Here is a 26379-nt window from a genome sequence, read left to right on the forward strand (position 1 = left end):
GTGTATAACTGTTATGTTTGGGGAGAAAATAAACATATATTTTATTTTATTTTTTTATAGACAACAGATTCACGTTAGAATTTTCACTACGTTGCCGCTCTGACCACGTAATGTAATAATAGTACGAGCAAGTGATGGGTAACCCTGCCACTTCACGCACACATTTGCGCGTGTGCAAATAGCGCCTTGCTGTATGTAGTAGTAGTAGTAGGTAAATAATTTTCGACCGTTGTATGGAGTGTCCGGGGTGTGATATAGTCCTTTGATATGTCTAAGTACAATGGGTTAAATAACTTTACACCTATGTAATATCCAAGCAGTTATAAATGAAACATGTGTGACCTGGCAGGTGCTCGTTTCGGGTTCGAAGATGGCGTGTGCACCGCACAGCACTTGACGAAGGCGCCCATGGCCACGATGAGGGCCACGCCGCCCACCAGCACCGCCCACCACTTCTCGGTGACCCACGCTTGCACCGACTGCAGCGTCGCGCGGTTCAGCAGCAGGTTCTTCAGACGCACCAGCGGACCTTCCGCGTCCACTGCGCGGCACTTCAGGAATACGTCACAGTAGCCCTAGAAGAGTGGTTTATTTTATTTGTGAGTCAGAAAGGTTCGTAATATTTGTAACCGTTAACGCGAATAACAGTTACATATCAGATACTCATGTTCATGGAATATATCGATAACAGGATTTGATTATAACGGAGTGTGTGACGAAATTGCATGAAATAATTCCGCCGTTTCTTTTCCATCATCGAGGGACTAAACGTAAACTAGGCTTCCACCCCTATGTTGTGGATATACCCAAAATTCGCACGAAACGGTACGCTTTCACATTATATAAGTGTGTATGTTCCATCGTCAACATCATCGTCACTTTTCATTATAGTCAGTCTTTTTTGAAGACGGAGTAAAACGATGTTTGCAGAGTTGCCAGTTTTCATAAAATTTTAAATAGTCATGTATTTATTCTCTTATTGTTATTAGTCTGAATTGTAAATGTTACGACGTTCTAATGATTACTAATTGCGTCATTGCCTTCTTCATTCTTATTTTGACAGTTGGCCTACTGTACTTCGTTTCAATCCATTTTGAACAAAAAGTAAACAAACAAGTCACTGACCTGACCATAGACGGTTTAGTGATGGCCAATTGTAACGCCAACTACTCGATTAATTAATTAAATGAATCGATTTGTTCAATTGAGTCATACTAGCGGTTTTCCTTACATAACCTATATAAGCATATTTCAAATTTCAATTTAAATCCTCCTTCAAATCCTTACACTTCTATACTCGTTCGATTGCGATTGAAATGTTCGATTTAATAATCGATTATTAAACTTTAATTGATTGAACCGAATGTTTTTTTTTATCGAACAGCACTATTGCAACCATAGGCAAGTCATAAAAGTATAGATGAATAATAACCTCACTTTTCGACTACCATTTTTCAAATACGATTTTACGATGCTATTCAAATGAATATTATTGGAAAAAGTGATGAGACATCAAGTCGAAATCTTCGAAATATAAGTGAAAGTGTTACTTGTTCGATTTATTGAGTGATTGCTTTAGAATTTTAACCAAACAGGTTTGTTTACTTTTTCTTCAAAATGGATTGGAACAGATTATAGTATCGCATAAATTTTTTATTCATATACATACATTTTAACAACAACAGGCGGATTTGATTATCTATATTGAATTAAACTGAAAAACTTGCTCAAAAATATGTGTGTTTCCTCTTTGTATTTTTAATATACACAGTTAGTAACGTAGTTCTAAATGCAGTGTATGTATGTATGAACTTACAAAACTTGACAATTTAAATGAACCTGTACTCAGCAGTTGGACTAATAACGTACCGGCGATGATTCAATTGAAACAAAGTCGTCTATTTATTGCATAAACGTGACAAAAATTCAGTCGATAGAATATTTATCGACTGCAATCTCACTAGCTGCTTGGCAATGGGCAACACTTTTGCGCAATTTATGAATTGTCATTGTAACCATCTTCAAAAACACAGACTATAGATGAACGCATGGGGTACTTCCACTTACTAAATGTTTGTGATTATATTTAAAATTCTTCTCATGTGAATTCGACTGATTTTGATCGATGTGACGACTTCAAGTGTAATTTGATAACCTACGAAATAAAGATATTTGATTTGTAACATATTATCTGGGTCTTACCTGGAAGTTATCACAAGGCGATCCTGGCCGCAAACTAATTCCACCAGGGGGAAGACCAAACTGCAGCGCGAAATCAGCGGTGCTTTGGCAGGAAGAGGGCTCCGGCCCCGTCTGGCAGGCCAGCTGGCAGAGAGCACGACGGTCCACCACGGCGGTGACGCCGTCGCCGCGCTGCTGCGGTGCGGACGACAGGAAGCACTCCTTCATGTTCCACGCGAGACACATCGAGCCGCGGCATTCTCCGCCCAAGCATAGTTGCGTTCCTATAAAGAGAAAAAATAATTCCAAATAAATATGACATTCAAACATGTCCGTCCCTACCAAAGACCGGTACTTGAAAAGTCTTGTAGGCACTGGTTACCAGCACTATATAATTGGCACACGATCTGTAGTTCCACAAACGCATTGGCGTGTTATTTAATTTTGTTTAGTATGTAACTGTTTGTGATTATCTGATAAATAAATAAATCAATTAAAGTAGTATTGTAGAACACAAAGTAAATGTGGGTTATACCAGTTTTCCGCTGATAGCCTCAAATGTTCCCAAACACGGTTCCTTCCTTACGCATATATACTAATATATACAACAAAAGAGTGACTCACCGTTATTGCATTTGGTTAGATTCGCCATGTGTCTCGGCTCAGGACACTCGGCGGACCGCCCAGAGCAGAAGGAGGCGTGGCTGCACTCAGTGGCCTCACGACACGTCTGGTTGCGGAACTCGGAGACGAATTGGCATGTGCGCGCGTGGCAGCACGGGCCTTGCGATGGACTAGAGGACAGGCAAACCATTTATTACACTCTGCAAAGACACTTAAAATTTGAGATCATTTATGCAGTGATTCAAAAGCATGAGTAGTGATTTGAGATCATTTTATGTAATGATTTGATTGTGTTCTATATATAACGTGGCCATTATCGCTTTCCCACACAGCGGGACGCCTGTAATTTACTGTTGTTTAAAAATAAAAGACATGTTTATAATAGTTACGAAATGTGTAATGATAAAAAAAAGAACTAAAATTAGGAAATGAAACTATTTTTCCGGATTTAAATGGCGTATATTTGTTTTTTTCAAACAAACCAACGTTTCGGGCCCTTTACAGGTCCCATGGTCATCATGGTCTCAGTCACCCTGACCTAAGGTTTTTTTTGTCACCTAAAAAATGTGAATTTATGTCGATTTTGCTTAACAATAAGATATAAAAAAACCGATTAGAGGGGCTTGTAAAACTCGTTTCAATGATCCCATAATTATAAATATCTTTGGGGAAATTATAGGCACATAAGACTTGTCTACTTATGTCTCAGGGTGACGGGCGCAGTGGCAGTGGCCCTCATATCTTTGTGATTTAAATTAAAGCAGTGAATGGTACTGCAACTGTTATGGACAGGCGTGTCACTTACCAACAAGTGGGCGACTTGTTCGTCACGTCACTTGGTCTCAAAAAAAAAGATCCCAAATTTGTTGACAACCCTTCGCTAAAAATGTCGATTACGTTAGTTATGATATGTATGGCAGAGTAGCGGGCCGCCACCCGCAGCCGTCATAATATTGCATCTATATATTAAAATATAAATCGGATATAGAACACTCTAGAAGAACAAAGATTTGCAGTGTTATACCAGAAATTACCACAGTTTGTTACTATGGCTTTACATTAATAAAAAACAAATAGTAATAATACAACGTGTGTTTACACGTTGTTTTCTCTTGGCATCAGTTTTCCGTGTACAATACCTGCACTGAGTGTTAGCTCTTCTAGCGCAGCCCTTGGCCGTGGCGTTCATGTCGCGATCGGTAGGGCTCACTTGCCGTGGGTAGCAGCAAGAATCTCGGCACTCGATCTCGTCATAACCTAATAAATGGCATCATAAAATAACAGTATTAGGGCGCGTTCCCACTATGTTCACGTTTTATTATCGTTGGACAACTGTCGTATCTAAGCTAGATATGTCCTGGACGAATTTTTATCGTTGAACGACTGTCGTGACTAGCTGTTCCCACTAGATCGTGACGACAATTTATCGTTTCACGACAACTATTCAATACAAAGGTAAATCGAACTGTCATGATAATAAAGCAACAAATATTTTGTAATAATATGTATAATTAAATTTGAACAAAACTCAATTCACAACAAATATTTAAACGTAAATAGATTTTGCTCCCGATTTCGGGTTTTAACCCGATTTAAACCCGGTGTTAACAAAGCGCCGCCATAAAACCCGGGCGCTTGCCCATCTCTGCAAACGCTACTGCAAAGCGAGCAGAGGACGCGGGGTACGAGAGGGGAGGGCAGGGAGCAGAATACGTGCGGACAGCGATAAATAAAACGTGACGACAATAGGAGCTGCGACAATCTGTCGTCACGTTTTTATCGTCTGACGATTGTCGTTCTAGCTGTTCCCAATGTGACGACAGTTTGTGGTTGTAACGATAAAAAAATCGTGAACGACTGTTAATCGTGTCGTGCTATATGTGAACAACTTCATTTAAATATACAAGCCACGACAATCTGTCGTCACGATATAGTGGGAACGCGCCCTTAAAGGACAAAAAGTAAGAAAGTTGAAACTGTATGACGACTAGAGTGCAAAAGTATATCCGTGGCTCTAGTGAAAAGGGGTTTAAGTCAAAAAGTCAACTTTACAAGGAAACGCGAAAAACACTATTAATGGCATATATATGTGTGTAATCAGTGTACATCCTCAATTTTATTATGTTATATTTTTTTCTAAAGTGATTGATTCAACACTTTCACTGTTATGCGGAATCAATCAATGCCATTTGAGGTAGTATAATAATAATAATAATAATAATAATAATAATAATAATAATAATCATTTATTCTCTCCCATTCATATACAAATTAAAAACATTCTTGGTAAGCAGATAGCGGGAGACTGGTGCCCAAACTAGGTAGACCCTGTGTCTTGGGACACCAGGCCTCCGACCCAGAACAGTACAATGTATTTTCTTTTTAAATAAATTATATAGTTACGGAAAAAGAATAAAATAAAAAATAAAAATAAAATAAAATGGAGCTGGACTTAATAACAATATTTTGAAATACAGACTAGAATTTATGAAATAGATGTGTGTGTCTGTGTCTGTGTTTAGTATAGACTCTTAAGCCTGGATATAAAGCGGCATAGATGGTATTGTAAGTGTTCCATAGTAGATAAAGTTATATTTACCACAATCACACTCCTCGCCAACTTCAACGATCTTGTTCCCGCAGAACGCGTCAGCCGAGGCGTTGAGGCAATTCCGCTTAGGCCCGTCGCGCACTGCATCGAGAACAGCACTTATGTTGCCCACTGAGCACGCCGAGAACTTGCTGTTGTTCGGCCGGTCGCCAGAAGTTGCCGATGCGAACATTATGTAGTTTCCTTTTTGACCACCAGGACGGCATTCGGACGGGTAATCGTGCTGCAAATAATACGTAAGATTATTGTCTTTATATCAGACAAAGATAATCTGACCCGGTTAATGGTGTTTCAGTACAAAAACCACTTTAGTTTTAAATTATGGTTTTTTTTATGTAAAAAAAATATTAAAAGTCTACCGGGTTAATATATAACAGGGCAATAAAGATTTGATATTAAACATATTTTTAATTGTGTGAAAACCCTAATTAGGTTATTGTGATTGTGGTCTCTATATTTCTCGCAAACAATAGTTCTTTACATATTTTCTGATATTTAATAAACCTCACGTAAGACAATGCTTCATTAGTTAGTAGACTCATCGAGCTGAATTGAGAATTGACTAGTCCTCAGATGATTGCACAATGATTCTTCAATGTTTTCAGCCATTTCATCAATTCGTCTTTGCACAGAATTATTACTCAAAGGATTTTTTCGGATAATATCTGTGGCCGGTTTATGAAGCACAGTAGTTATTACTTCCTTTATTGCTGGCAAAATTAACTCTTCTTCGATGTTGTGTGGTTTGCCTTTTTGAGCAATTAACAAAGAGATATTGTACAAAGCTCGAAGTCCGTCGTCATCTTGCTTAGCAGCCGCCGAAAAGAGTTTTGCTACATTTCGCTGAGCATTATGCTTCTTTTCTAGGTCTTGAAAATATGCTATATACTTACTTGTCTTTCTTATCTGAATGCATTTTATTCAAATGATCTTGCAGTCTTGAAGGCTTCATTGCTTCTTTCGAAAATGTTTTTAGACATAGAAGGCGGAAAGGCGACGATGGGTTTGTGAGATTTTCAATGAATCCGAATTTAATATATTCCGCACAGTATTGCCGTACTGCCGCCGAACTTAAGTACCGCTTATCTATTACGCGCGAATCCGCAAATGAAAATAAAATAAATATTACGTTGTTTATACAGGATTGCATAAGCGGCACGCACCGACAGGAATAAGACAAACATGCATAAACTCGTTTATCTCATTCGACGCTCAATCGTACTCAACAAGTATTCTATGAACCAGCTGATTGATACAGGAATGCACAAATCGGGTTATTTAACAAAAACTTGTTAAAACATGATTGCCCGCGGTCTATTATCTACGAAAATTACCTATCTAGGAATACTAATAACTATTAAAATGCGAAAAAAAATGCTGTGTCTGTTGCCTTTTTATTTGTTTGTTTGTGTCTACTTTCATTTCGAAACGGAGCGACGGATTGACGTGATTTTTTATTTTATTTATTCAATAAAACAGGACAGATATATGAACTACACATGGAGAAATATCGAACTGAGTTAGTTTGAGCAATCTCTTAATTAATATTAGATGATGAGATGATTATGATGTTCACAAGTTGTAGTCGAGAGTCGAGAGCTCAGTCGGTGTCTAAGGGTCGTATTCTAGAACTCTACTCAATGCTCAAGTTAGGATTTGAGTATGGTTTAAAGCACTCGAAATCATACTCAAGTCCCTGCCATTAGGGTCGTACTTCCAGTACTTGTGTTTCCATTGCAATCCTGACTTGAGCATTGAGTAGAGTTCTAGAATACGACCCTACGAGTCGTATTCTAGAACTCTACTCCATGCTCAATTCAGAACTTGAGTATGATTTATAGCACTAGAAATCATACTCAAATCCTTGCCTTTAGGGTCGTATTTCCAGTGCTTGAAATCATACTCAAATCCTGACTTGTGTATTGCAGTGCGCACTGAAAATCATACTCAAGTCCTTGCCATTAGGGTCGTATTTCCAGTGCTCAAGTAAATCATACTCAAGTCTGCTCAAATCCTGACTTGAGCATTGAGTAGAGTTCTAGAATACGGCCCTTAGAGTCTTCCTAGATGAAATTACGATTCTCCCCCTAAGCCTCTTCACGACGCCCCCATTTTTTTTTCTGGGTCCCTTTAGGCCTGTAGCGCCCACACGGGGGCATTATCGCCCACTTTGGGAAAGGCTGTTTCAAACAGAACGAAAGTGGACATAAGTGTACAAATTTTAAGCGTTAAGAATAACGTGAATAACAAAAAAATTTAGATGTACATTTCAATGTTATTTCTAAATTTCATTGTTGAACATGTCAGCCCTATTACAAAAACAATACAACAGAATCCAAACACACAAGATACTATTTAACGAAACATTATTTTAATGTTAATTGATTAAATAGTACGTAGTTTGAAAAAATAATTGACCCTCATTATTGGTAGAGTGTATGAAACCCAAGGTCTAGGTAACACGAGTACGCCCAGAAATGGCAATCAAAGAGTGTAAACAATGAATTTGTAATGCCACAGGTTCAATTAAAGATTATTGTGCGTTGTTACAGCCTAATAACGATGGTAAATGCATGTAGGTCACGGTCAATAAAACGATCAAGTTTCACGACATCGCTTTCGAATAGTTTTTGTACAACCAGTTATTCTGGTTTTTGGTTTGGGTGACTTGATTCATGAGGTATTTTAGTCGTGCTGGAGTAAGTTAAGTATAAAATTTAACATTTATTCCTTCCGGAGATCAAGGTCAGATTCTTAGAAGTTGAATACTGAACTACATAATTTACTGAATAGGTCATTTTCAGAGCACGTCGCATTGAGATTACGGCTATGAAGTCTCAATGAAAAGGTAATAATGTAAAGCGCCATAACAGAAGTCCCAAAGTGACTTTTAAGGGAATGCACAATGTGATGGAAGCTAATTACCGGATTACTGGAGCGCTAAAGGATACTACGAAACCTGAATAATTTGATGTAAAAAAAATCCACATACATTCTACATATGAGTCATTTTCGCTTAGTGGCGCTTTAGGCCAGGGTTACCTAACTTTTTTCTAGTCATGGAGGGGTCTCAAAATTTCCAAGAGCCCACGGACCCTTTCCGAAAACATGATGAAGAAGAAAGGCTCACGAATTGTATTGATGCGAATCTCGCTCGCTCGTCATTCGGGTGCAAAAATTCAAAAAGGTCACGCGTCTATACCTATTTAACCACAACATATTGTATTCCAATTTATTTATGTTAGGTAGGCTCGCCATGGGCCCCTAGCGTTCATTACAATTTATTCCCAGTAGTTCCATGTACTCAGTCCTTAGGGGTCCATGGATCACAGGTTAACAAACCCTGCTTTAGTACTAGCCTATGTACAAATCTGTTTTTAACGTCATGTTATTGTGGTAGTTTTACTTTGTGGCAAAAAGGGATTGCAACCCAGTCTCTCCACAGGTTCCAAGTTTCACCAGGTGTATCAGAGCATCAAAAACGACTGTCGAAGATATTAATTACGAATTAATTTTTCAAGTTTTTTTTCTGTTATGCGGATGTAACACCGGTTGCATATTTTTATCTGTCGTGTTTGTACGGACCGCCCGTGGACGTAATGACAAAAAATATATAGAAACCTACCTTAGATGCGGTGTATATGTATGTGGAGCAATACCCACGTGCAAGGTCGCACTTCAAACAATACAAGCTTTACCAAACGTTGCGGAACTCTTATCAGAAGACTTTAATCAGAACCATCCAAACAGATACGTGATATACACTCCTGGACATAGTTCGAGCCATCAAGAATTTTTATTTTTAAAATACAATAATCTCAGTACAGAGTATTAAAAAAACCGACCTCAACATTCATTCAACCCCTAGTCTGCCACCCTTAGAGGTGGAATATTTTGTTAAAATTTAAACGGGATCAAGTCTGAGGTACCCTCTTTCCTTTCCTTTTCTTTAAGAAAAGAACCATCAAAATCGGTTCACAAATTTCCGGAGTGATGTAACAAACATACAAAAAAAAACATACAGTCGAAATGAGAACCTCCTCCTTTTTTGAAGTCGGGTAAAACATTGTCATCATCGAAGTTTTTTTTTATGATACCGAGTGACCAGAAGTACAAGACGCCTGGTGGTATGCGACAAGCCTGCCTATAACAGTTCCTGTGCCACGCAGAGCTTTAAATCACAAAGGTCTAAGTCGAACTGCCAACCCTGAGACATAAGTTGACAAGCCCCATGTGCCTATAACTTCACCAGTATCCTTACCCTTCAAAACCGGAACGCAATAATGCTCATATTACTGTTTGGCGGCAGAAGTAGGTAAGGTGGCAGCTACACTGCTACTAAAAATTTCAACAAACTAGATAGATTTTTGTAGCAAGAGTAAGTGTTGCCGATGTAGTGCTTTGAATTTGTTTGAAGACTCAATGCGTACAGGTGGTGGAATGTTATTCCAGCTGCCGAATATGTGAAACTACCTCTAAATGCTATTAGGTAATGTGTAGTTACCGGGGATCCGAAGTTATGTCCAATCTCATGCGCCAGCGTCAACTGGCTCACTTTGGGCGGTACCCGACTGTTGTAGTTGACGAATGTGATGATGCCCGTGTTCAATGACCTCTTGGTGCTCTGGTACATGCCGCCGATTGTTTCTGTGTAGGTTTTGTACTTTTCGCAGATACCGCCTGACGCGCCGCTTGCACTTGCTACCCAAGCCAATCCTGTAATGTTTACATCAAAATCAAATTAATTTATTATATTAAATTAATTTATTATACACAGGTTATTAAGGCGTTATAAGAATGTATTATTATTCTCATAACTACCGCACAAGACCATAGGGATTAGAAAGAGACTGAAAATCAGCGCTGGGTGGTCTTATCAACATGCCAGCTTAAGTTGAGCCTCTGCCATTTGTTTCAAATTTATTTTATTTCTCTGAAATATATTTAAGAAAATGTTCAACTGAGACAATAAATTATATTATTATTATTATTTCATTTTGAATCACTTATCCGCCTGCATACAAAGGTTTCATTTTTATTATATAGAGATTCATTGCCCTAATTTGTGTATTACAAAAGGATAATGTAGTTCAATAAAATCATAACAATAAAAAACATGGACTTACAATTATATGGACGTCGGGTCCGCGCTAAAAAGTGTCCGTACTTATAGGGCGTTAAAATCGTATACAATTTAAATTCAATGTTTTAGCTTTTTCATATTCCTTTACATGTTGACTTGGGACATTTTTTTCGTGGTTTTTGTATTAGACCCGTCGTCCATTTATTTGTAAGTCAATGATAAAAAATGAAAACTTTGTGTCTAGTATTAAAAAAAAACAAATAAAAGCAATGTTAAATAAAAAAATCTAATATTGTGAAATGTCACACACACAACTGAGGTAATTAAATAGGGTTGTCTTAAATTCTTTTTTTTATGATATCAAGCGACGCGACGCGACAAACCAGTCGCATGTATGGTAGTTAGGAATCGACACGCCTGTTCGGACAGTTGTAGTGGCACTCAGAGCTTTAAGTCACAAAGATCTGAGAAACACTGCCAGTGCGCCCGTCATCCTCAGACTTAAGTTGACAAGTCCCATGCGCCTGTAATTTCACCAGCACCCCTTACTATTCAAAACCTTAATGCAGTAGTGCTCAGGTTACTGCTTGACGGCAGAAATTAATAAAGTGGCAGTACTTCCCTGGACGAACTTTTTCTACACGATTATTGCCTAATTTCAGAAATTCATTGTAGATCTTCGAACCATTACGACTGCACTATTGAAAACTACTAGTTTTGCAGTTGCTCAAAACGGCGTGACCAGAGAATGTCGAATACTTTTTAAGTTCAAAAACATTTTTTGAGACATAAGAGTCGGTAGTGCTCAACACCCAGTAGTACAAACACACCTTTAGCCTTAATTTTTTTATTTTTAGGGTTCACTGAAAACCAGCGTCACAGCCTTTTCTCGGCTGTGATATTAGCTGAGTGGATCCTTTTGCAAACGCCGCAGCCGCACACATGACATTAATTCAAATTGTGTTAAGTATTTAAAATTTGATATGTTTGCTTCATTGCTTTTTATTATTTTATTTTATTTTATGTTTTGCTTTGTCCTTTTTTATTCTTTCTTTATGTGTATATTTGTGTTGTGGCGTTGTAATAAATGGATTCTATCCTATTCAATTTACATTGCTGCGGAACGGAATGGAAGTGAATGTTTGAAACGAAATTGTACAGAGTATAATGTGAATCGTGTAACACACAAACCGAGTTCCTGAGACTACGCGAGAATTTTTCGATAAGCGCGTGACCTATTCGTGACATAAAGTCCATAATGTTATGATCGAGCCTAAGTTGAACGATCCATATAGTTCGGTTGCTATAAAGAAGATGTAGAACAGGTATCTTAATAAAATTAACTCCACATAGCTAATTAAAAAATAAAACAAATGTTTTGAGGCATTGCGTTATGTAATTTGATCATAAATTTATACTAATTATATTAATGATATTTTACATAATTTTTTTCAAAGGTTCTTTAAACCTCAACTGTCAAACCTCATAATTAGATATAAGTAATAATTTTACTTATAATAGCAAATTATGCAGTCTCAAGTATGGCATTGATGAAATAAATTACACTATTTTTAAACAATACTTTAAGATTTAATCAAAGGTTCACACATAACACATAAACAATTACATGTAAAGGTTGTAGACCTCAGCATTGTTTGTACAGTACTATCAGCAAAGTGGACGACTTCCCAATACCAAAACAGTTTTGTTTGCTCGTTATTTTGTTGATCCGTTTTTTATGAAAACCTTTTGTTTGGAATTAAAATATGATAGCCCTTAAACGCCATTGGCTGACAAGAACAAGCAAACTACTGTTGGTCGCAACTGATCACTGTTATTCGTAAGCAAAAAATCCTTTAGGTGGCAAGGCGTCAACTTTCCTGATCGTAATTATTCTCATTTTAATAATGGACTTAATAATAAACACAAAATAAATTAACACAACCCCTTGCATAGGCTTATTATTCCCATCCAATCCTCTAAAAACAACCCCTGGGGGATTCGTTTTATTTCAAATTATTTTCTGTTCCCATCGGATCCCCAATACAGGGGATCTAAAATAAATATTAATATTTTATTCCCACCTGATACTCTGGTACTTACAAGTTTATATTTCTAAAACCAATCGAGTATTATTTTTAGGTTAAAACTGTTATTGTCTAATGAATACTTGAACACGTCGCCGATAAACAGTTGCCTCTTAACTTCTTGATCAACTCGTAACGAACATTGACCTACCAATAGGTCAATTCGTAACAAAATATTTTTTTTTAATACGGCTGTAAATGCAAACTTGATATTTGGAAGGAAGACTACTCGTATTCACGCCCAATGATTCAGAGAAAACTCGATGGCTTTGGTGGTTAGCACTGTGGGCACCAGGTGAGGAGATCGTGGTTTCTACTCAAGGAAAGATCAATTCGGACAACGAACCATTCCAAATCTGTTCTCGTCTGAGTAATTGGGTAAAGTTCCCATAGTTAATTTCGTCGATCTGGTGCTCATAGCACAGAGATTGCCTAGTTTGAGACCAGTGCCTCAACCATGAGATTACAGTGACAGTTATCGCTAGCGATCGCGTAAAATGTTTTTATACAAAATATTGTTCTTTCTTGTGACCGCTAGGGGCGCTGTATAACTTACCATACAAAATTGTGAAGTAATTTCCGCGGTCGCTAGTAGCGATGCGTGATTACGAATGATTTCGATATTCGACTCGTTAGTAATTACTAATCCTGTCATTCGAGAGACAAATTAGTAACCTACTAATTTTCGTATTCCAATGATCTAAATGATCATTCATAACTAATCCGTAGATTCCATAGAGCACAACGATACTCGTGATCACCTGGCCCTCCCATACATACGGTAAAAACCAGTAGCGAGGCGTGAAAATTGTCTTTAGTACAGCTGGAGCAAAACAAAGAACTTGCCTTAAGAAACTTATTAGTACACAAGCTACTAGCACACCTTATTTCACTGGTTAATTATTCTACACGTAAAATGAATCACAAAATGTAGTAAATTACTTTAAAATATTTGATGATACGTGGACAATTTTAGGCTAGCTGGTGGGAATCAAGTTATATGGACGGAGTGGTAAATACTGTAAATGTAATGGGGACAGGGATATTTTGATATGGACATGGTGAATGATATGGTGGAGTTCCGAGTAGCTCCGACATAATAATCATTCGACTTGTGCACCCGACCGAATGGCAGGGGCATTCGACTCGAGTCGAATGATTGTGCTTGGGCTCGACTTATGCGAATGATGTGTCCATTAGAATGATTAGTATTAGTAACATTCAAAGTGGCCATTGCTAGTCGCCAGCGACAACTGTCACACTAAACTAATGGTAGAGGCACAAGTAACTCGTGTAGTTGTATGGCAGATTCTTATTATTTTTAATGCATAAGTTACACAATGTTATCTCTAGTTACATTTCGTATCAATAACCACCCGTTCACAAAGCACTTATTATTATTATTATTATTATAGGTATTGTTCTCAATAATATCCGTCAGTGCTGTGATATAAGTATTTCTAATTATTTATCTGTCAAGTTGGCCTTGAGTATGATAGGCAAGGTGGTTATTCTGTAATGGGATTCAATAAAACTAATTAATTTCAATACGGGCCAAGGGGTCGCTTGGAAACGGTGTAAGGTTACGACGTTTTTTCAATATGAGTATATATATAGTTTTCTGGTAGTCGTAAAGACCGAGAGAAACCAGAAGAAACTTTTCTCACAAGTTACGCTACGGCTAAAAAGCTATTTAAACCGCAACAAGCACATAGAGAAATTCTTAAGATCGGATGGCTCGCAGAGCGTTCGCCACGTTAGCGTTAGCGACAGATGCTGGTTCGAGTGCAGTTGTTTTGAGGGAATTTATGTTTGTTCGACCTTTGTATCAATAATAATAACAAGGTCTAACATCATGATATTCAATAAACATAAAATATTGCAAAATTATGGTGTAACCCCTTTATGTGCCCAGCACATAAACAATAGCAAGTCGAAGTCCTATTTAGCACAGAGTAATATAGGCAACATAAAGACATAATATAATTGAATTATTCAATGCAAGTTTACTACACGATAACCTACCATTCCGATATATCAACGTTGATAACTTATCATGTATGATGACTTGTAATGTCTAAATAAAGATCTGAGCTCTTCAGAGTTACCCTATCTAAGGTCGATTCGTTTCCCATCCAAATCGCACAGTGAATAAAAAATAATGAATTTACAGAAGTAAAAGTAAATTTTAGAAAAGAAACGACATAGATTCGAAGAAGTAAAATAAAATAGGTTTACCAGCAATATGTATAGGACAAAATTATGTATTTCTTGTGCGTTTTTTTTGTCCCTGTCTGCGTTGCTTTTTTTTAATAATTTGACATCCATCTCTCCTGATGGAAAGTGACGATAAGGTCGACGATGTATCATGCACACCTAAATAATGCTACTGGAATGCCTTTTGTAAATATACCTTCATTGTTACACTACCACTATAGGTACTGAAAATTTAATTTATTTTAGTGACAAACATAACATTAATAAAATTAAACTGGCTTTTCTTGACGTCTTCATAAAGTCACAAATTCAATTAAAGGGCAATGTATACGCTTCTATAATAAGATTGCGGTTGATATTCAAAATTTGTCATTTACGACGCTTAAATCTAAAGTGAAACAAAAACTTTATACTACAGCTTTTAGCTTCTGCATACTTGGATGACAAGAATCCATGGTAGTGACCACAGACATATATCTAGATAGACGCCGCAAGTACAGCAATTTATATGAAAACCAAGCGTGCCACAGTTTTTGTATCCACTATGACGTCACGAGAGCTATTTAGTGATGCAAACCTCCGTCCGATCGCTCTAAATCGATTGATTGAAAGGAATACGCGTAAACACGCGTATTCCATTCAATTAATCGATTCTAAATAGAATAATTTTTGTTCAAGTATTTGTTGATTACAAGTAGTCGTAATAATAATATAGTACGAAAATACTAGAATACGATAGTTAAGTCCTTTATTTTACTTGTTTTTAAAAAACGTTGATTACTTAAAAAAATTAAAACTGTGATTTTTAATTGACTTCAAATACTGAAATTATGGTCCTTCCAATAAAATGAGCTTATTATATAACATCTTTTTGTAATAGAAGATCTTATCGATTAACTTAAATAATGAATACGCACGTCAACATATTATATGAACTTGCGACTGCCTTAATTAATTTTACTAGATGGTTTTCTGTTGGTAATTGATCAAATTGATGAATACCAAGACAAATGGAAATGTTACTGCTGACAAAATATGGTAAAATCTTATTAACCAGAGGAGGTTTATTTAATGACGGCCTCGTGTGAAATTTTTGTAATTTGTTTATTATTTCTCGGATTTCTAACTCTGCTACTCTGTACATTTGGATAGCACCTTAGGTGGAATAAACTAAACCACCTTCGTCCTCGAAAGCAATGAACTCATACGTATGACCAACTCCAGGTTTTTGTAAAGACAGCGCACTGTTAATTCTTTGCATTGTTTTTTTTTTTGTATTACTCATACTACACATCCGGCGATGTATGCCGGAATTATTTGCTCACTATATTCGGATATTTTAGCAAAAATTATCGAAATTACAGATACTACTGATACTAGACACTACAAAACTGAAAAGAAAACGAAACGTTATAATAACAAAAGAGTTATAGAATATTTTTATAATATTGCTAAGGTCGTAATAATTTCCGTCCCTTTGTTTTCAAAAGCGATCAGAATCGACAACAGTGTTGCCTAACGTATACATCACTAAATGTTACATTTGGCCAAAGAAAATTGTACAAGCGGCCATACCACGAAACTGAAAGCATTATACAAAAGTGCGTTCGTTCGATATTCATGACGTATTAACAAAGGATCACAAATATATGGCACCAAGTAAAAGGCGCAATGTATTACAAACATGAGGCATACACTCGGTTCCATATTTGTTTCCTCGAAATTCGTACAAAACCAAAATAATTGTTTTTAAAATAAATTATACATCTTCTGATAACAAAATCACTTGCCCGTTTACCAGTTTACCCACAGTTATGGTGTTTTTGCAGTTTGTAATGGCACAATTATGCATTTTTCGCGTTTTCGACTGGTGTGTATTTACGATAACGGTCGAGCGCGTTCTGAAGTGTACCAGCGGCAAATAAGTGAATTTCACTTACTTTGGGCACGCGAAGTACGCACACTTGCGGCGTCTATCTAGATATACGTCTGTGGTAGTGACCCGTTTAACTCTTGCAGGTTGATTCGATCCACCATACTTAAAATAAATATTGACAATAATAAATGTTTATATATTTACAAAGAGCAACCCCTATAATTTCTTACTCATTCCTCTCAGGGGAATCTGACTCACCAAGAAGTAGTAGAGATGTGACGATTTCAAGTGTAATTTGATTACCTATCAAATAAAGATTTTTGAGTTTATTTTGGTTGGTTGGACGAGAGATTGAGGCAAGTAACCATTGTCTTTTTCCATCTCCTTCGAGATGTAAATTTCTTTAGGACTAGTGGGATGAAATGCTAACAACGAAAAAGCCGATTAATAAATTACCGACTCATACCAATACTAAAACATCATCATAAAAACCATTCTTACGAATCAACACAATCAAATATTGAGAGCAAAAAGTGAATATAAAAAATGATATGGTTCATTATATGCCCAGTAACATTTCAAGGTAAATGAGATAAGCTCCTATGAGTCACTGAGAGAACGCGTGAGCTGAGCGCTAACGAAACCAAGTTCCATTTGATTAGCACGTGCTTCTAAAGGAGGAAAATACCTTTTTTATAAGTTCATTCATTATATGAATATTATTCTTTACATGACATATCAGGTACGGTATGTTGGATGCGCTAGTTGGAATCCAAGCGGATCGAAGGAATTTTTCTTAGTATTCGATGTTTGTATTAACAATGATAACAAACTATTGGAATAATTTCACAAAAAATAATTAAATGTCATGGTATTAAAACATCACGATATTCAATAAATTTAGTAATATAGAATTTTTGGAAAAAAAAATCGTTGCATGAAATACATTGACATATCGACTGTGAACCGGCAACCGGTACTATCTCAATTTTGACAACTTTACATTAACTTTACAGGTGAAGAAAAAAATGTTTGCGTCATTTATATACCATCTGGTTTTCCAAAATTAATCTATCGCGAGTCTTAATGTTTTCTTAAACGTGCATGAAGATCAAAACCAAACTTAAAGGTGCATTGTGTATTAAGGGCGGCAAATAAGGAATTACGAACGAGACTTTATTATAGAAGCCCGAAGTAGAAGACTGAGTGTTTTCGGAGTCGAGGTTAGTAATTCCCGTAACGTCCTTGAAACATACAATGTTTTTCAATGTTTTTTTTCTTCTCATTACAGCCATGGTCGGCAATGAGAAGAAAAAAGGCCCAAGGGTTTTATTTGGGGCATTATAGTCAAGTTAGCCTATATGCAACAATACTATTTACGCGCAAGTGTGATGAAAATAATCTTTATTTCATAGATAAGCAAAATCAAAACCGAACATTGTTAAGGTTTTCTTTTTTAGTAATGTCATGTTTCTGTGGTAACAAACCCAAACACAACTAAATTACTCTTAAAGATGACTAAGAGGATAGACAACAACTGATGTTTTAAATAAACGGTTCATGCCTAGTATACGTTGTACCGCGTACAAGATCTAATGATAAAGTTAAACATATGCCTAGCTTCGATATTTTTAAACATTAATTGCATAACACAGTGGCACTGATTTCCTGATCAAACAAGGGAATTTCTTTTACTATGAGTATTATATCAGAACAAACGCAAAGAAAATTTGTTCGATCTGTTTGGATTCGAAGATGAATCTGTTTGCTAGACCGGTGCTAAACGCTCTTCCAACAGATCTAAGGAACAAATCAACGGACCTTATGAATTTCTTTATGTGTTAGTTGCCGATCCTAATTTTTTTGATTTCGTTTCATTGTATTTGTTCGATGTGCTTATCAATAATAACACCAAAGTTGTGAAGTATTTTCACGATAAACTTTTTTATGAAGAAACAACCGACCTCACAATTTCGTGGAATTACATCTATTTGCCAAGTTATGTTGCAATCGGTTATAGGAAAGTGCGCAAAACCGGATTGTTCCCCTAATTTGCCACCCTTAGAGGTGTTTTAAATGGGACCAATACTGAGGTACTCTCGTTCCAACAAAAAAGGAATCATCAAAATCGGTTCACACATTTAGTTATCGCGTAACATAAATACAAAAAAACAACGGTCGAATTGAGAACATAATCCTTTTTTGAAGTCGGTTAAAAAATATACGAATATCGTGCTAATAAAACACGATATTCAATAAAATAAATATTCCGTTCTAAATTGGTCCTACCGGAAATAGAATCAGAGACATTCTTATCAAGCGCCGAGTGCTAAACGCTGAGGTACCAAGGTCGACAAGTTTATTTGAAGAGTATTCGTTGTTGTTATCGAGTGAGCAATAGGTAATTAGTAGTGTTGCATCGAATAGTATATTCGGTCTAACTATTCGGGTTGATTAACACATGTACGAAAATTAGCACGAAAAATACCATTTATTGACTGCAGTTATTAATAAATTATTTTGTATAATAAAACAATAAAGGGATTTAATTTTCAAGTTTGTAATTCAATTTACGTCATTTTAATCAAAAAAGTACTTACTTAACTGTACGTACTTAACGTTAATGTACTTAACTGTTTGTTTCTATTGAATATTGAATAAAAACTTAATTTTAATTAGGTTTTAAAAGTTGAGTTTGTTACCGTTTATTTAGTAATGATAAAAACTATATAATAAGCAAATGGGACATAATAAGTAGATTTGATTTACATTTTTTTTCTCTCACTATCTACTTTTTTTAATTTATTTTTTTATGATACCCTTCAAAACCGAAACACAGTAATGCTCGCTCACATTACTGCTTCACGGCGGAAATAGGTAAGGTGGCATTACTTCCCTGGATAAACTCTTTCACATGGAGGTCTACTGGTATTTATGTCACAATTCCTTTGATATTTTAGATAAGTAACGGAAAATTTTTGCTTTCACGAACTTACAAGTTCGCAGGTATCGAATACCGAATATTGTATTCGGTAGTAAAATATGAATACCGAATAAGAACTGTGTATTAGTTGCATCTCTAGTAATTAGTAACGTAATTATACTAATAATATGTTATGTATTTTGATGATTAGTTATTGTTTGACCGTCTTTGCTAACGTTCTTTTAACAGAATAAAGAGACGATTGCTCGTGTTTGTTGTATAGTGTACAGGTTGTTCTTCTGGAGCGATAGTTACAAGATACGTTAATTTTGTCTACATTTCATTCAAATTTTTAACTTGACGAATAACATGGCATAACGTGCTCTGATTGTATTGTACCTCCATTTATAGAAACTTTAGACATGAGTACAGTAAATAAGTTTCATAGGTTTGGACTCTGAAGTCATGTCGTCAAAAGTTGAAATTAAATTTTCGCGTCACAGTTTCAGGGTACAAAAGTAACAAACGCGCTATAAGGCTGGTTTCAGAGCAGTGCGGATTTATCTGCGGACAGCCAGTGTGGAGCACCGGAGCGGAATAACACGTGTGGTCTTAAAACATCGTTTTACAGTGACGCGGATTGACCTGCACTGATTGCGAACTCCGCACAAGCCACTCGTTCCTTGTACGCGAATGTCTTCCTTGAATATCCGCACTAAATTTAATACTCGATTTAGAGCATTGCGGATTCTACGCATGCTCTGAACCGCAGGCGGGCGTTCGTACGCACAGCTGTGAAACCAGCCTAAGTTAAAGAAAAAACCTTACCAAGAGTGCCTCCAGTGAAGTCCCTGTAAGTGAAGACGTAGGCTAGACAGAAGTCCTCGTGGTTGCCAAGCGAGTGGAGGTTCAGGAAGTTGGAGACATCGATATTTTCTAAACAGAACTGGTTCGTTTCACTCGCGAAATGGTGCGCGTTGCACATAGAGTCATCGTCGATCTGGAGAAAAAAAAACCGATAAACTTTTTAGGTTCCAAATGTCTAGTTTCAAAAAATGCCTTAGCCTAAAATGGTCTATAGACGCTTTTGGTTTCGGCTTCTTATAGCTAGCGTTATTATGTCTCAAATGAATGTGACTGCGTTAACATTAACTGTACCTTTACCTTCGTCTCTCGGTTATAGAGCCCATATAGAGTCCGGTGTCGTTGGCTCATAAACGCCAACCGGACTGACTTATTAATAATGATTTTCATATATACACATATACTGGTCTCCTTCCCTTAAATCAAGAGAATATATACCTTAATCCTCTGCACTTCAAATTTGATATTCCTATGTACCCGGCGGCCATCGAATCTGGTGTCGCGGTAGATGTAGTTGACGGCCGTCACGTGATGGGAGATCAGTGAGAGAATCTCCTCACGCGTCTTCATGTCCACTTCGGCTTTCTTCGACATGTCCCGGTGCTGGAATAGATAAGTAAACCACATCCCCATCAAGACTAATGATTTTTTTAAAGCAAAGATAAATGTATGATGGAACGAGCTCGCCCAGAAGAATAATAATAATAAGGTACACATCACACACTAGGAAAACCCTGTATAGCAGATGCCATGGACACACACACATAGACAATTACAAAGTTGCAGTAGAGCTCCTTGCAAAAGTTTGTCCAGAGAAGTACTGCCACCTTACCTATTTCTGCTGTCAAGCAGTAATGCTCACATTACTGCGGTCCGGTTTAGAAGGGTTAGGCCTAACTCACACTGGCTCAGAGTCGAAGCGTCGCGACGCGTCGACTTATATAGCATATTCATCTCTATTCTCCCACCATTAAGGTACAAATTTGTGTTATGCAAATATAGAATCGAGCGCGCCTTTGTGCATCAAGGCTTGGTTAAAGTCGAGTGGTTTCACGAGTCGTCGCGCGTCGCCGTGCGTTGTAGTTGAAAAACATACTAAAGATGATAGTGGACATACTAAAGATGACGAAAAGAGCTCAGGATGCCTGAACGAAATATTGACCAAGACCAAAATGATCATATGAGTAGTTTTAGGTGCACCTGTAATATATCCACTCATGTAAGAAAGTCCAAGAAATTTGAGATAAACATATTGTTACATATACATGTATAGGTCATGTATAGGTAGGTACATGTACTAACTTATACGGAAATTTTCTACATGCTCCAAAGTCAACATCATGGTATCTCAAGTTTCTGAATGTTAGGTAACATTGCATCAATAGCGTTTTTTTATTTTCGGAAAGTGCTCGAAATAAAAGTTTCAAATTTATGATTAAAATAAAACCAAACAAAGGGAGTGGGTGTTAAGTAAACACGTTAGTGGGTGTAGCTATAAATCAAACGTTAAAAACTAACAGTAGCGTCGTTGGCACAAGATAGTGGATTATCTCGTGAATGGCAATCACAACCCACTTCCGCGCTGCGTGTTCGCACGCCCAAATGCGAACTGATATGAAATATGTGCATTCCACGAATGTGTTTTTTGATACCAAATTTTGTACACAAATCGTAACATTTAGTGATAGGGTTCTTGTTTTCCCGATTGTTACACATTGGAAATGAAACTATTTTTTCGGATCTAAATCTAACATTTGATATAACAGGTTGGTGAGAGAACTATTGTCACCTTACCTAATTCTTGCCGCCAAGCAGTAATATGGGCATTACTGGCACATGGGACTTAACACTGGAGCGGACGGACATGGCAGTGCAACTGTTTGCCGGATGAACGAGCGCTTACCACCAGACCCACGACTTGTTCGTCCCATCACTTGGTTAACATAAAAAAATGTTCACCGATTGTCATTTGTCTGCTTTTCGAAGTTCGCAGCACAAAAATTACCCAAAATGCCTAATATTGATGATTTCTCTAATCTTTACAAGAAGAATGTGAACGTTTGTATACCACTTAACATTAACGTTCTATAATGGTTGTTTTAATATGTTACTGATATGACTAACTACTAGGTTTATACGAGTACGTTAAATTTATTAAATGTATAATGTACTGCCATCTGACTTATGGAACATTAAGGATATTGTGACTTAAAAAAGAAATGTATTTGAATACCTTGTTAACAAACATTTTACTCTATTGATGAATTTCTGAATCGTACTAAGTAATTTGATATTTTTAATTAATTGTATTAATCAAAACATTAATTGACATTTTAAATTGATAACTTCAAATTATTTATTTGTGGAATAATGTCAGGCATAATATTTGCTAAGAACTTACTACTAACTTACTGTAATGTCAACGGATTTCCATAGTTTAAGCAATTTCAAATCAATGGAAGAAGTGGAAGTAAAATAAATATTCATTTTATGACTGAAGCCCCAACTGAAAAAATAAAAAGAAAAGAGCTGAACAGATGTTCATCAAATATAGCTAAGAACTCTCTCGATAATTGGAAATGAAACTAGTTTTCCAATCATATTTCACCAAATTTATATCCAATCATGAATATTTGTTGTTTTTTCGAACAATCCAACTTTTCGAGATTTTTACCATGGTCAAGGCTGATTCGTATACAAGGTTTAGATTCGAAAATAAATAAAAATAGTTTCTTTTTCTTTGTGTAATAATCGCGACAGACAACAGCCCGATAGAGTTAACGTCCAAATTAAAAAAAAACCATACGATACGATGCCTCAGACTGATACTCTGACTGATACAGAAACATAAAGGCTTCAAATTTATTATAACTTCCCATTTTTTGCGTCGGGGTTAAATAATAACAATAAGTTTTATAATAATACTTACATCGGAGAAACCCTCTCTAACATGTCGCCAGAGCAGCGGGTCAGTTTGTATGTAGAGCGAGCAGGTGTTGCGGTTACTGTCGTCGCGAGCCGCTCGGCGCGACCGCGAATGTTCACCCGTGTTTGCTGCGCGCGAGTATTTGTTATGGTGCTCCCAATATCTGCATAGAATAGAATATATGTATATATAGAATATATATACATAGAACGAAATATGTTGATATGTATATGTTCAAACATATCGTGTCTAGCCTTTGCCGGTTGAGAAGTTCGAGTAATCGTACGGGTGTGACGTCATTTCGGTTCGGTTTCGAAGACGACAATTTGGCGTTCGACTCGGGTGTTGTGAATAAAGATGAAAGAAATCGTAAGATATCAAATGGAATCGGTCGACAACTGAGTTATCGCAAGGTTCTGAATAGACCTCCTGGTCAAAAATCCTACAAAAAAAGGCAAAGAGCCGAAATGATACCTAAAATTATGTATTATTTATTACACTTTAGAACTACGACAAAGCGGGGAAATCATAATCATATATCGTATCTCATAATCATCAACGTTTAAGCATTCTAAAAGTAGAGCATGTGGATTCTCTGTTCTAGTTATACACTAATAAGAAAATGAATGAAAAAATTGAAGCCCAAAAGGACAGTAGTCAATTTTATTTCTTTATATTTATTACAACTTAGTAATATGTTAAAAGAAATAAAAAGACTACGTTAATATTGCGCCGTCTTCGAGTCAAATAACGCCGACGAGACGTCTCGCATCCGTAATATCCTTGTCTCTTGTCCTTAATATTGAGAGGTTAGGACCTACTCAATAAGGTAAAGTATTCAGTTGTTAAATATACTGGAGACAAGAAGAAATCTCGTCGGATTTGGTACGGAATGAAGTTTCAAGTAAAACTCTTTCTGTCGGGTAACTACGTTTATTTTTTGTTGTGGAAAGAATTACATCACAATCGTACGGAATTTAAGGCAAATATTGTAGCTTTTTATCCAAATAAGGTTCGTTGCCTAAACGTAATCTCGTTTTCTCTTTGGCTAGTCTGAGAGCCCTGAAGATGTCCTTGTAGATGTTTATCATTCCTTGTCGTATCAGGAACTGTTTCAAATACGTAATGGTGTTCAATAGGTTCAACATTCTGAACTTCTCTGCAAAAATGTATGTGCACAAACAATTTACCTCACACTTTTGTGTTTCTTCAAACAGTATAAATTTACCAGAGAAACGGCACAACCTCCCGTTTCAAGAATTTGTGACGACACGGATGGAACAAACGTAAGAATAGTGAAGGAAAAGGGAATTCGAGAACAATTCAAAATTATAAAAATAAGTAGCCAGATACCAAAAAAAGGATGAAAAAAAAGTGTGGATGACTATGAAGGAGGTCAGCATCGTAACCGGGATATGAAACCGATGGAGGCACATCACCGACTTCAGAAGAAGTTAGGATATGCATGCTTCTCGTAGCTCTGAAAATACTTGGCTGATTTTACTAAAATACTTTGGTTTATTTTGGTTAAGTCACAATGATTTGGTGGCTTTTGTATTATTAGTCTCAACTATCAGTAACTGTTATTTTATGATATAAAAATCGAACAAACACAAAGAAAATTTCCTTCAATGCTGTAAGCTGTTTCCTTCAACCAGTGACTATTTGAGTAAATCGGAGCTATAATAAAAACGTCATGATAGTCAATAAAATAAATTTCAGTAACAGTTTAAAAAAGTTTTTACTTTACCTGGGCGGATCATCTCTAAGACTATTAGGGTGTGGCGGTGAGTGATGAGCAGACGACGGGGCGAGAGAAGGCACTGGTGACGTCACATCTTCTTCTATGCCAGAGTTCTGGATGCGCTCCATCCACTGCTCCACTTCGTCTGTGATCCCACAGCCTCCTACTGGACCTGACGAAAGAAATACGAAATCAAGTACATTTTGGATCAAGTCACATACATTAACATAGATAATAACAATGGAGACGTCGATTTTGGTGACATGTGAAAGAAATATATATACGTACTTAGGAATGTAACTTTTCTTAACGTATAACTTAAAAAAAGCATCTAGTTATATCCATTTGAAACTTGTTTTAGTTGTGTGTAAGGCGCCCTTCTTTCCCCTTGACAACTTTGATTATAAATTTTACACGCAACATCGGGTCAACCAGAACTCACGCTCCACAAGCCTCATGCTCACCCAGACCGACTGGAGCTGGCCATTACAGTGGCTTACAGCAGTGGTTTAACCTCTCGTTCATACGGCATTGCACAACACAATTTTTTGCAGTATTCGATGTGCGTTTGTATACGTATGCGTTTTTTTTTGCAGGACGAAAACCGTGTGAACGGTTCTATGTCTAATGTATGCGCCACTGTTTATTCGGTTCGGATTCATACTGCAAAAAAACGTGCAGTACAATGCCGTGTGAACGAGGATAGTCAGCGGTGAGCGTCTTTATTTTAAACGAGAGATAGGCTACATAAGCCTTGAGTATATCTGATTAACGAGTACATTTAGGCAACAACATTAGCGCTTCGAATACATAACCGCAGGTATGGGAAATTTTGAATTAAAGTTTGTGATAAAGTCATAATTTATTGTAAACTCTGCGACGTTCTCACGGGTATGTTCTATTCAATGTCCGTAGTGCGTACTTCCTTCGCATGTTGAGTTGAACTCAGTTGACCAAAAACATTGAACCTTTCCGACTCCGTGTCGTATGTGACGAACATGAATTAATGGAGATTAGGATCATTATCGTTGAACATAAGCGGCACACAATGCGAATATATGCATTGCCCTATACGTGATGGGAATACAATGAGTGGATTTAATTATAGTTATTATATTAACAGACATGCTAAAGCGTCTGAATAAAGAAAATAATCCCGCTCCACGGTGGCTCGGCCCCAGTCGACGGATGCAACCAATTTTATAAATAAAATCAATATGCGAACTACATTCCCGTCCCTGTA

The 26379-nt window shown here is 36.8% G+C and overlaps 1 protein-coding gene across 1 annotated transcript in view; it reads right to left on the bottom strand.

Moving 5' to 3' along the window:
* Positions 1–320: 320 nt before the first annotated feature.
* Positions 321–26379, bottom strand: part of LOC113232056 (disintegrin and metalloproteinase domain-containing protein 10) — a 123576-nt gene continuing 97517 nt past the window's right edge. The window contains exons 5-14 of the mRNA XM_026466681.1: positions 25143–25308; positions 23396–23555; positions 20905–21069; positions 20431–20602; positions 9921–10132; positions 5405–5639; positions 3945–4062; positions 2806–2975; positions 2203–2465; positions 321–575 (exon numbers count right to left, since the gene is read on the bottom strand). Coding sequence (XP_026322466.1) covers positions 321–575; positions 2203–2465; positions 2806–2975; positions 3945–4062; positions 5405–5639; positions 9921–10132; positions 20431–20602; positions 20905–21069; positions 23396–23555; positions 25143–25308 — 1916 coding nt within the window. The remainder of the gene's footprint in view (positions 576–2202; positions 2466–2805; positions 2976–3944; positions 4063–5404; positions 5640–9920; positions 10133–20430; positions 20603–20904; positions 21070–23395; positions 23556–25142; positions 25309–26379) is intronic.

The sequence above is a fragment of the Hyposmocoma kahamanoa genome, unplaced genomic scaffold (genome assembly GCF_003589595.1).
Source record: "Hyposmocoma kahamanoa isolate Upper Pololo Valley unplaced genomic scaffold, ASM358959v1 66, whole genome shotgun sequence".
Taxonomy (NCBI): Eukaryota; Metazoa; Arthropoda; class Insecta; order Lepidoptera; family Cosmopterigidae; genus Hyposmocoma; species Hyposmocoma kahamanoa.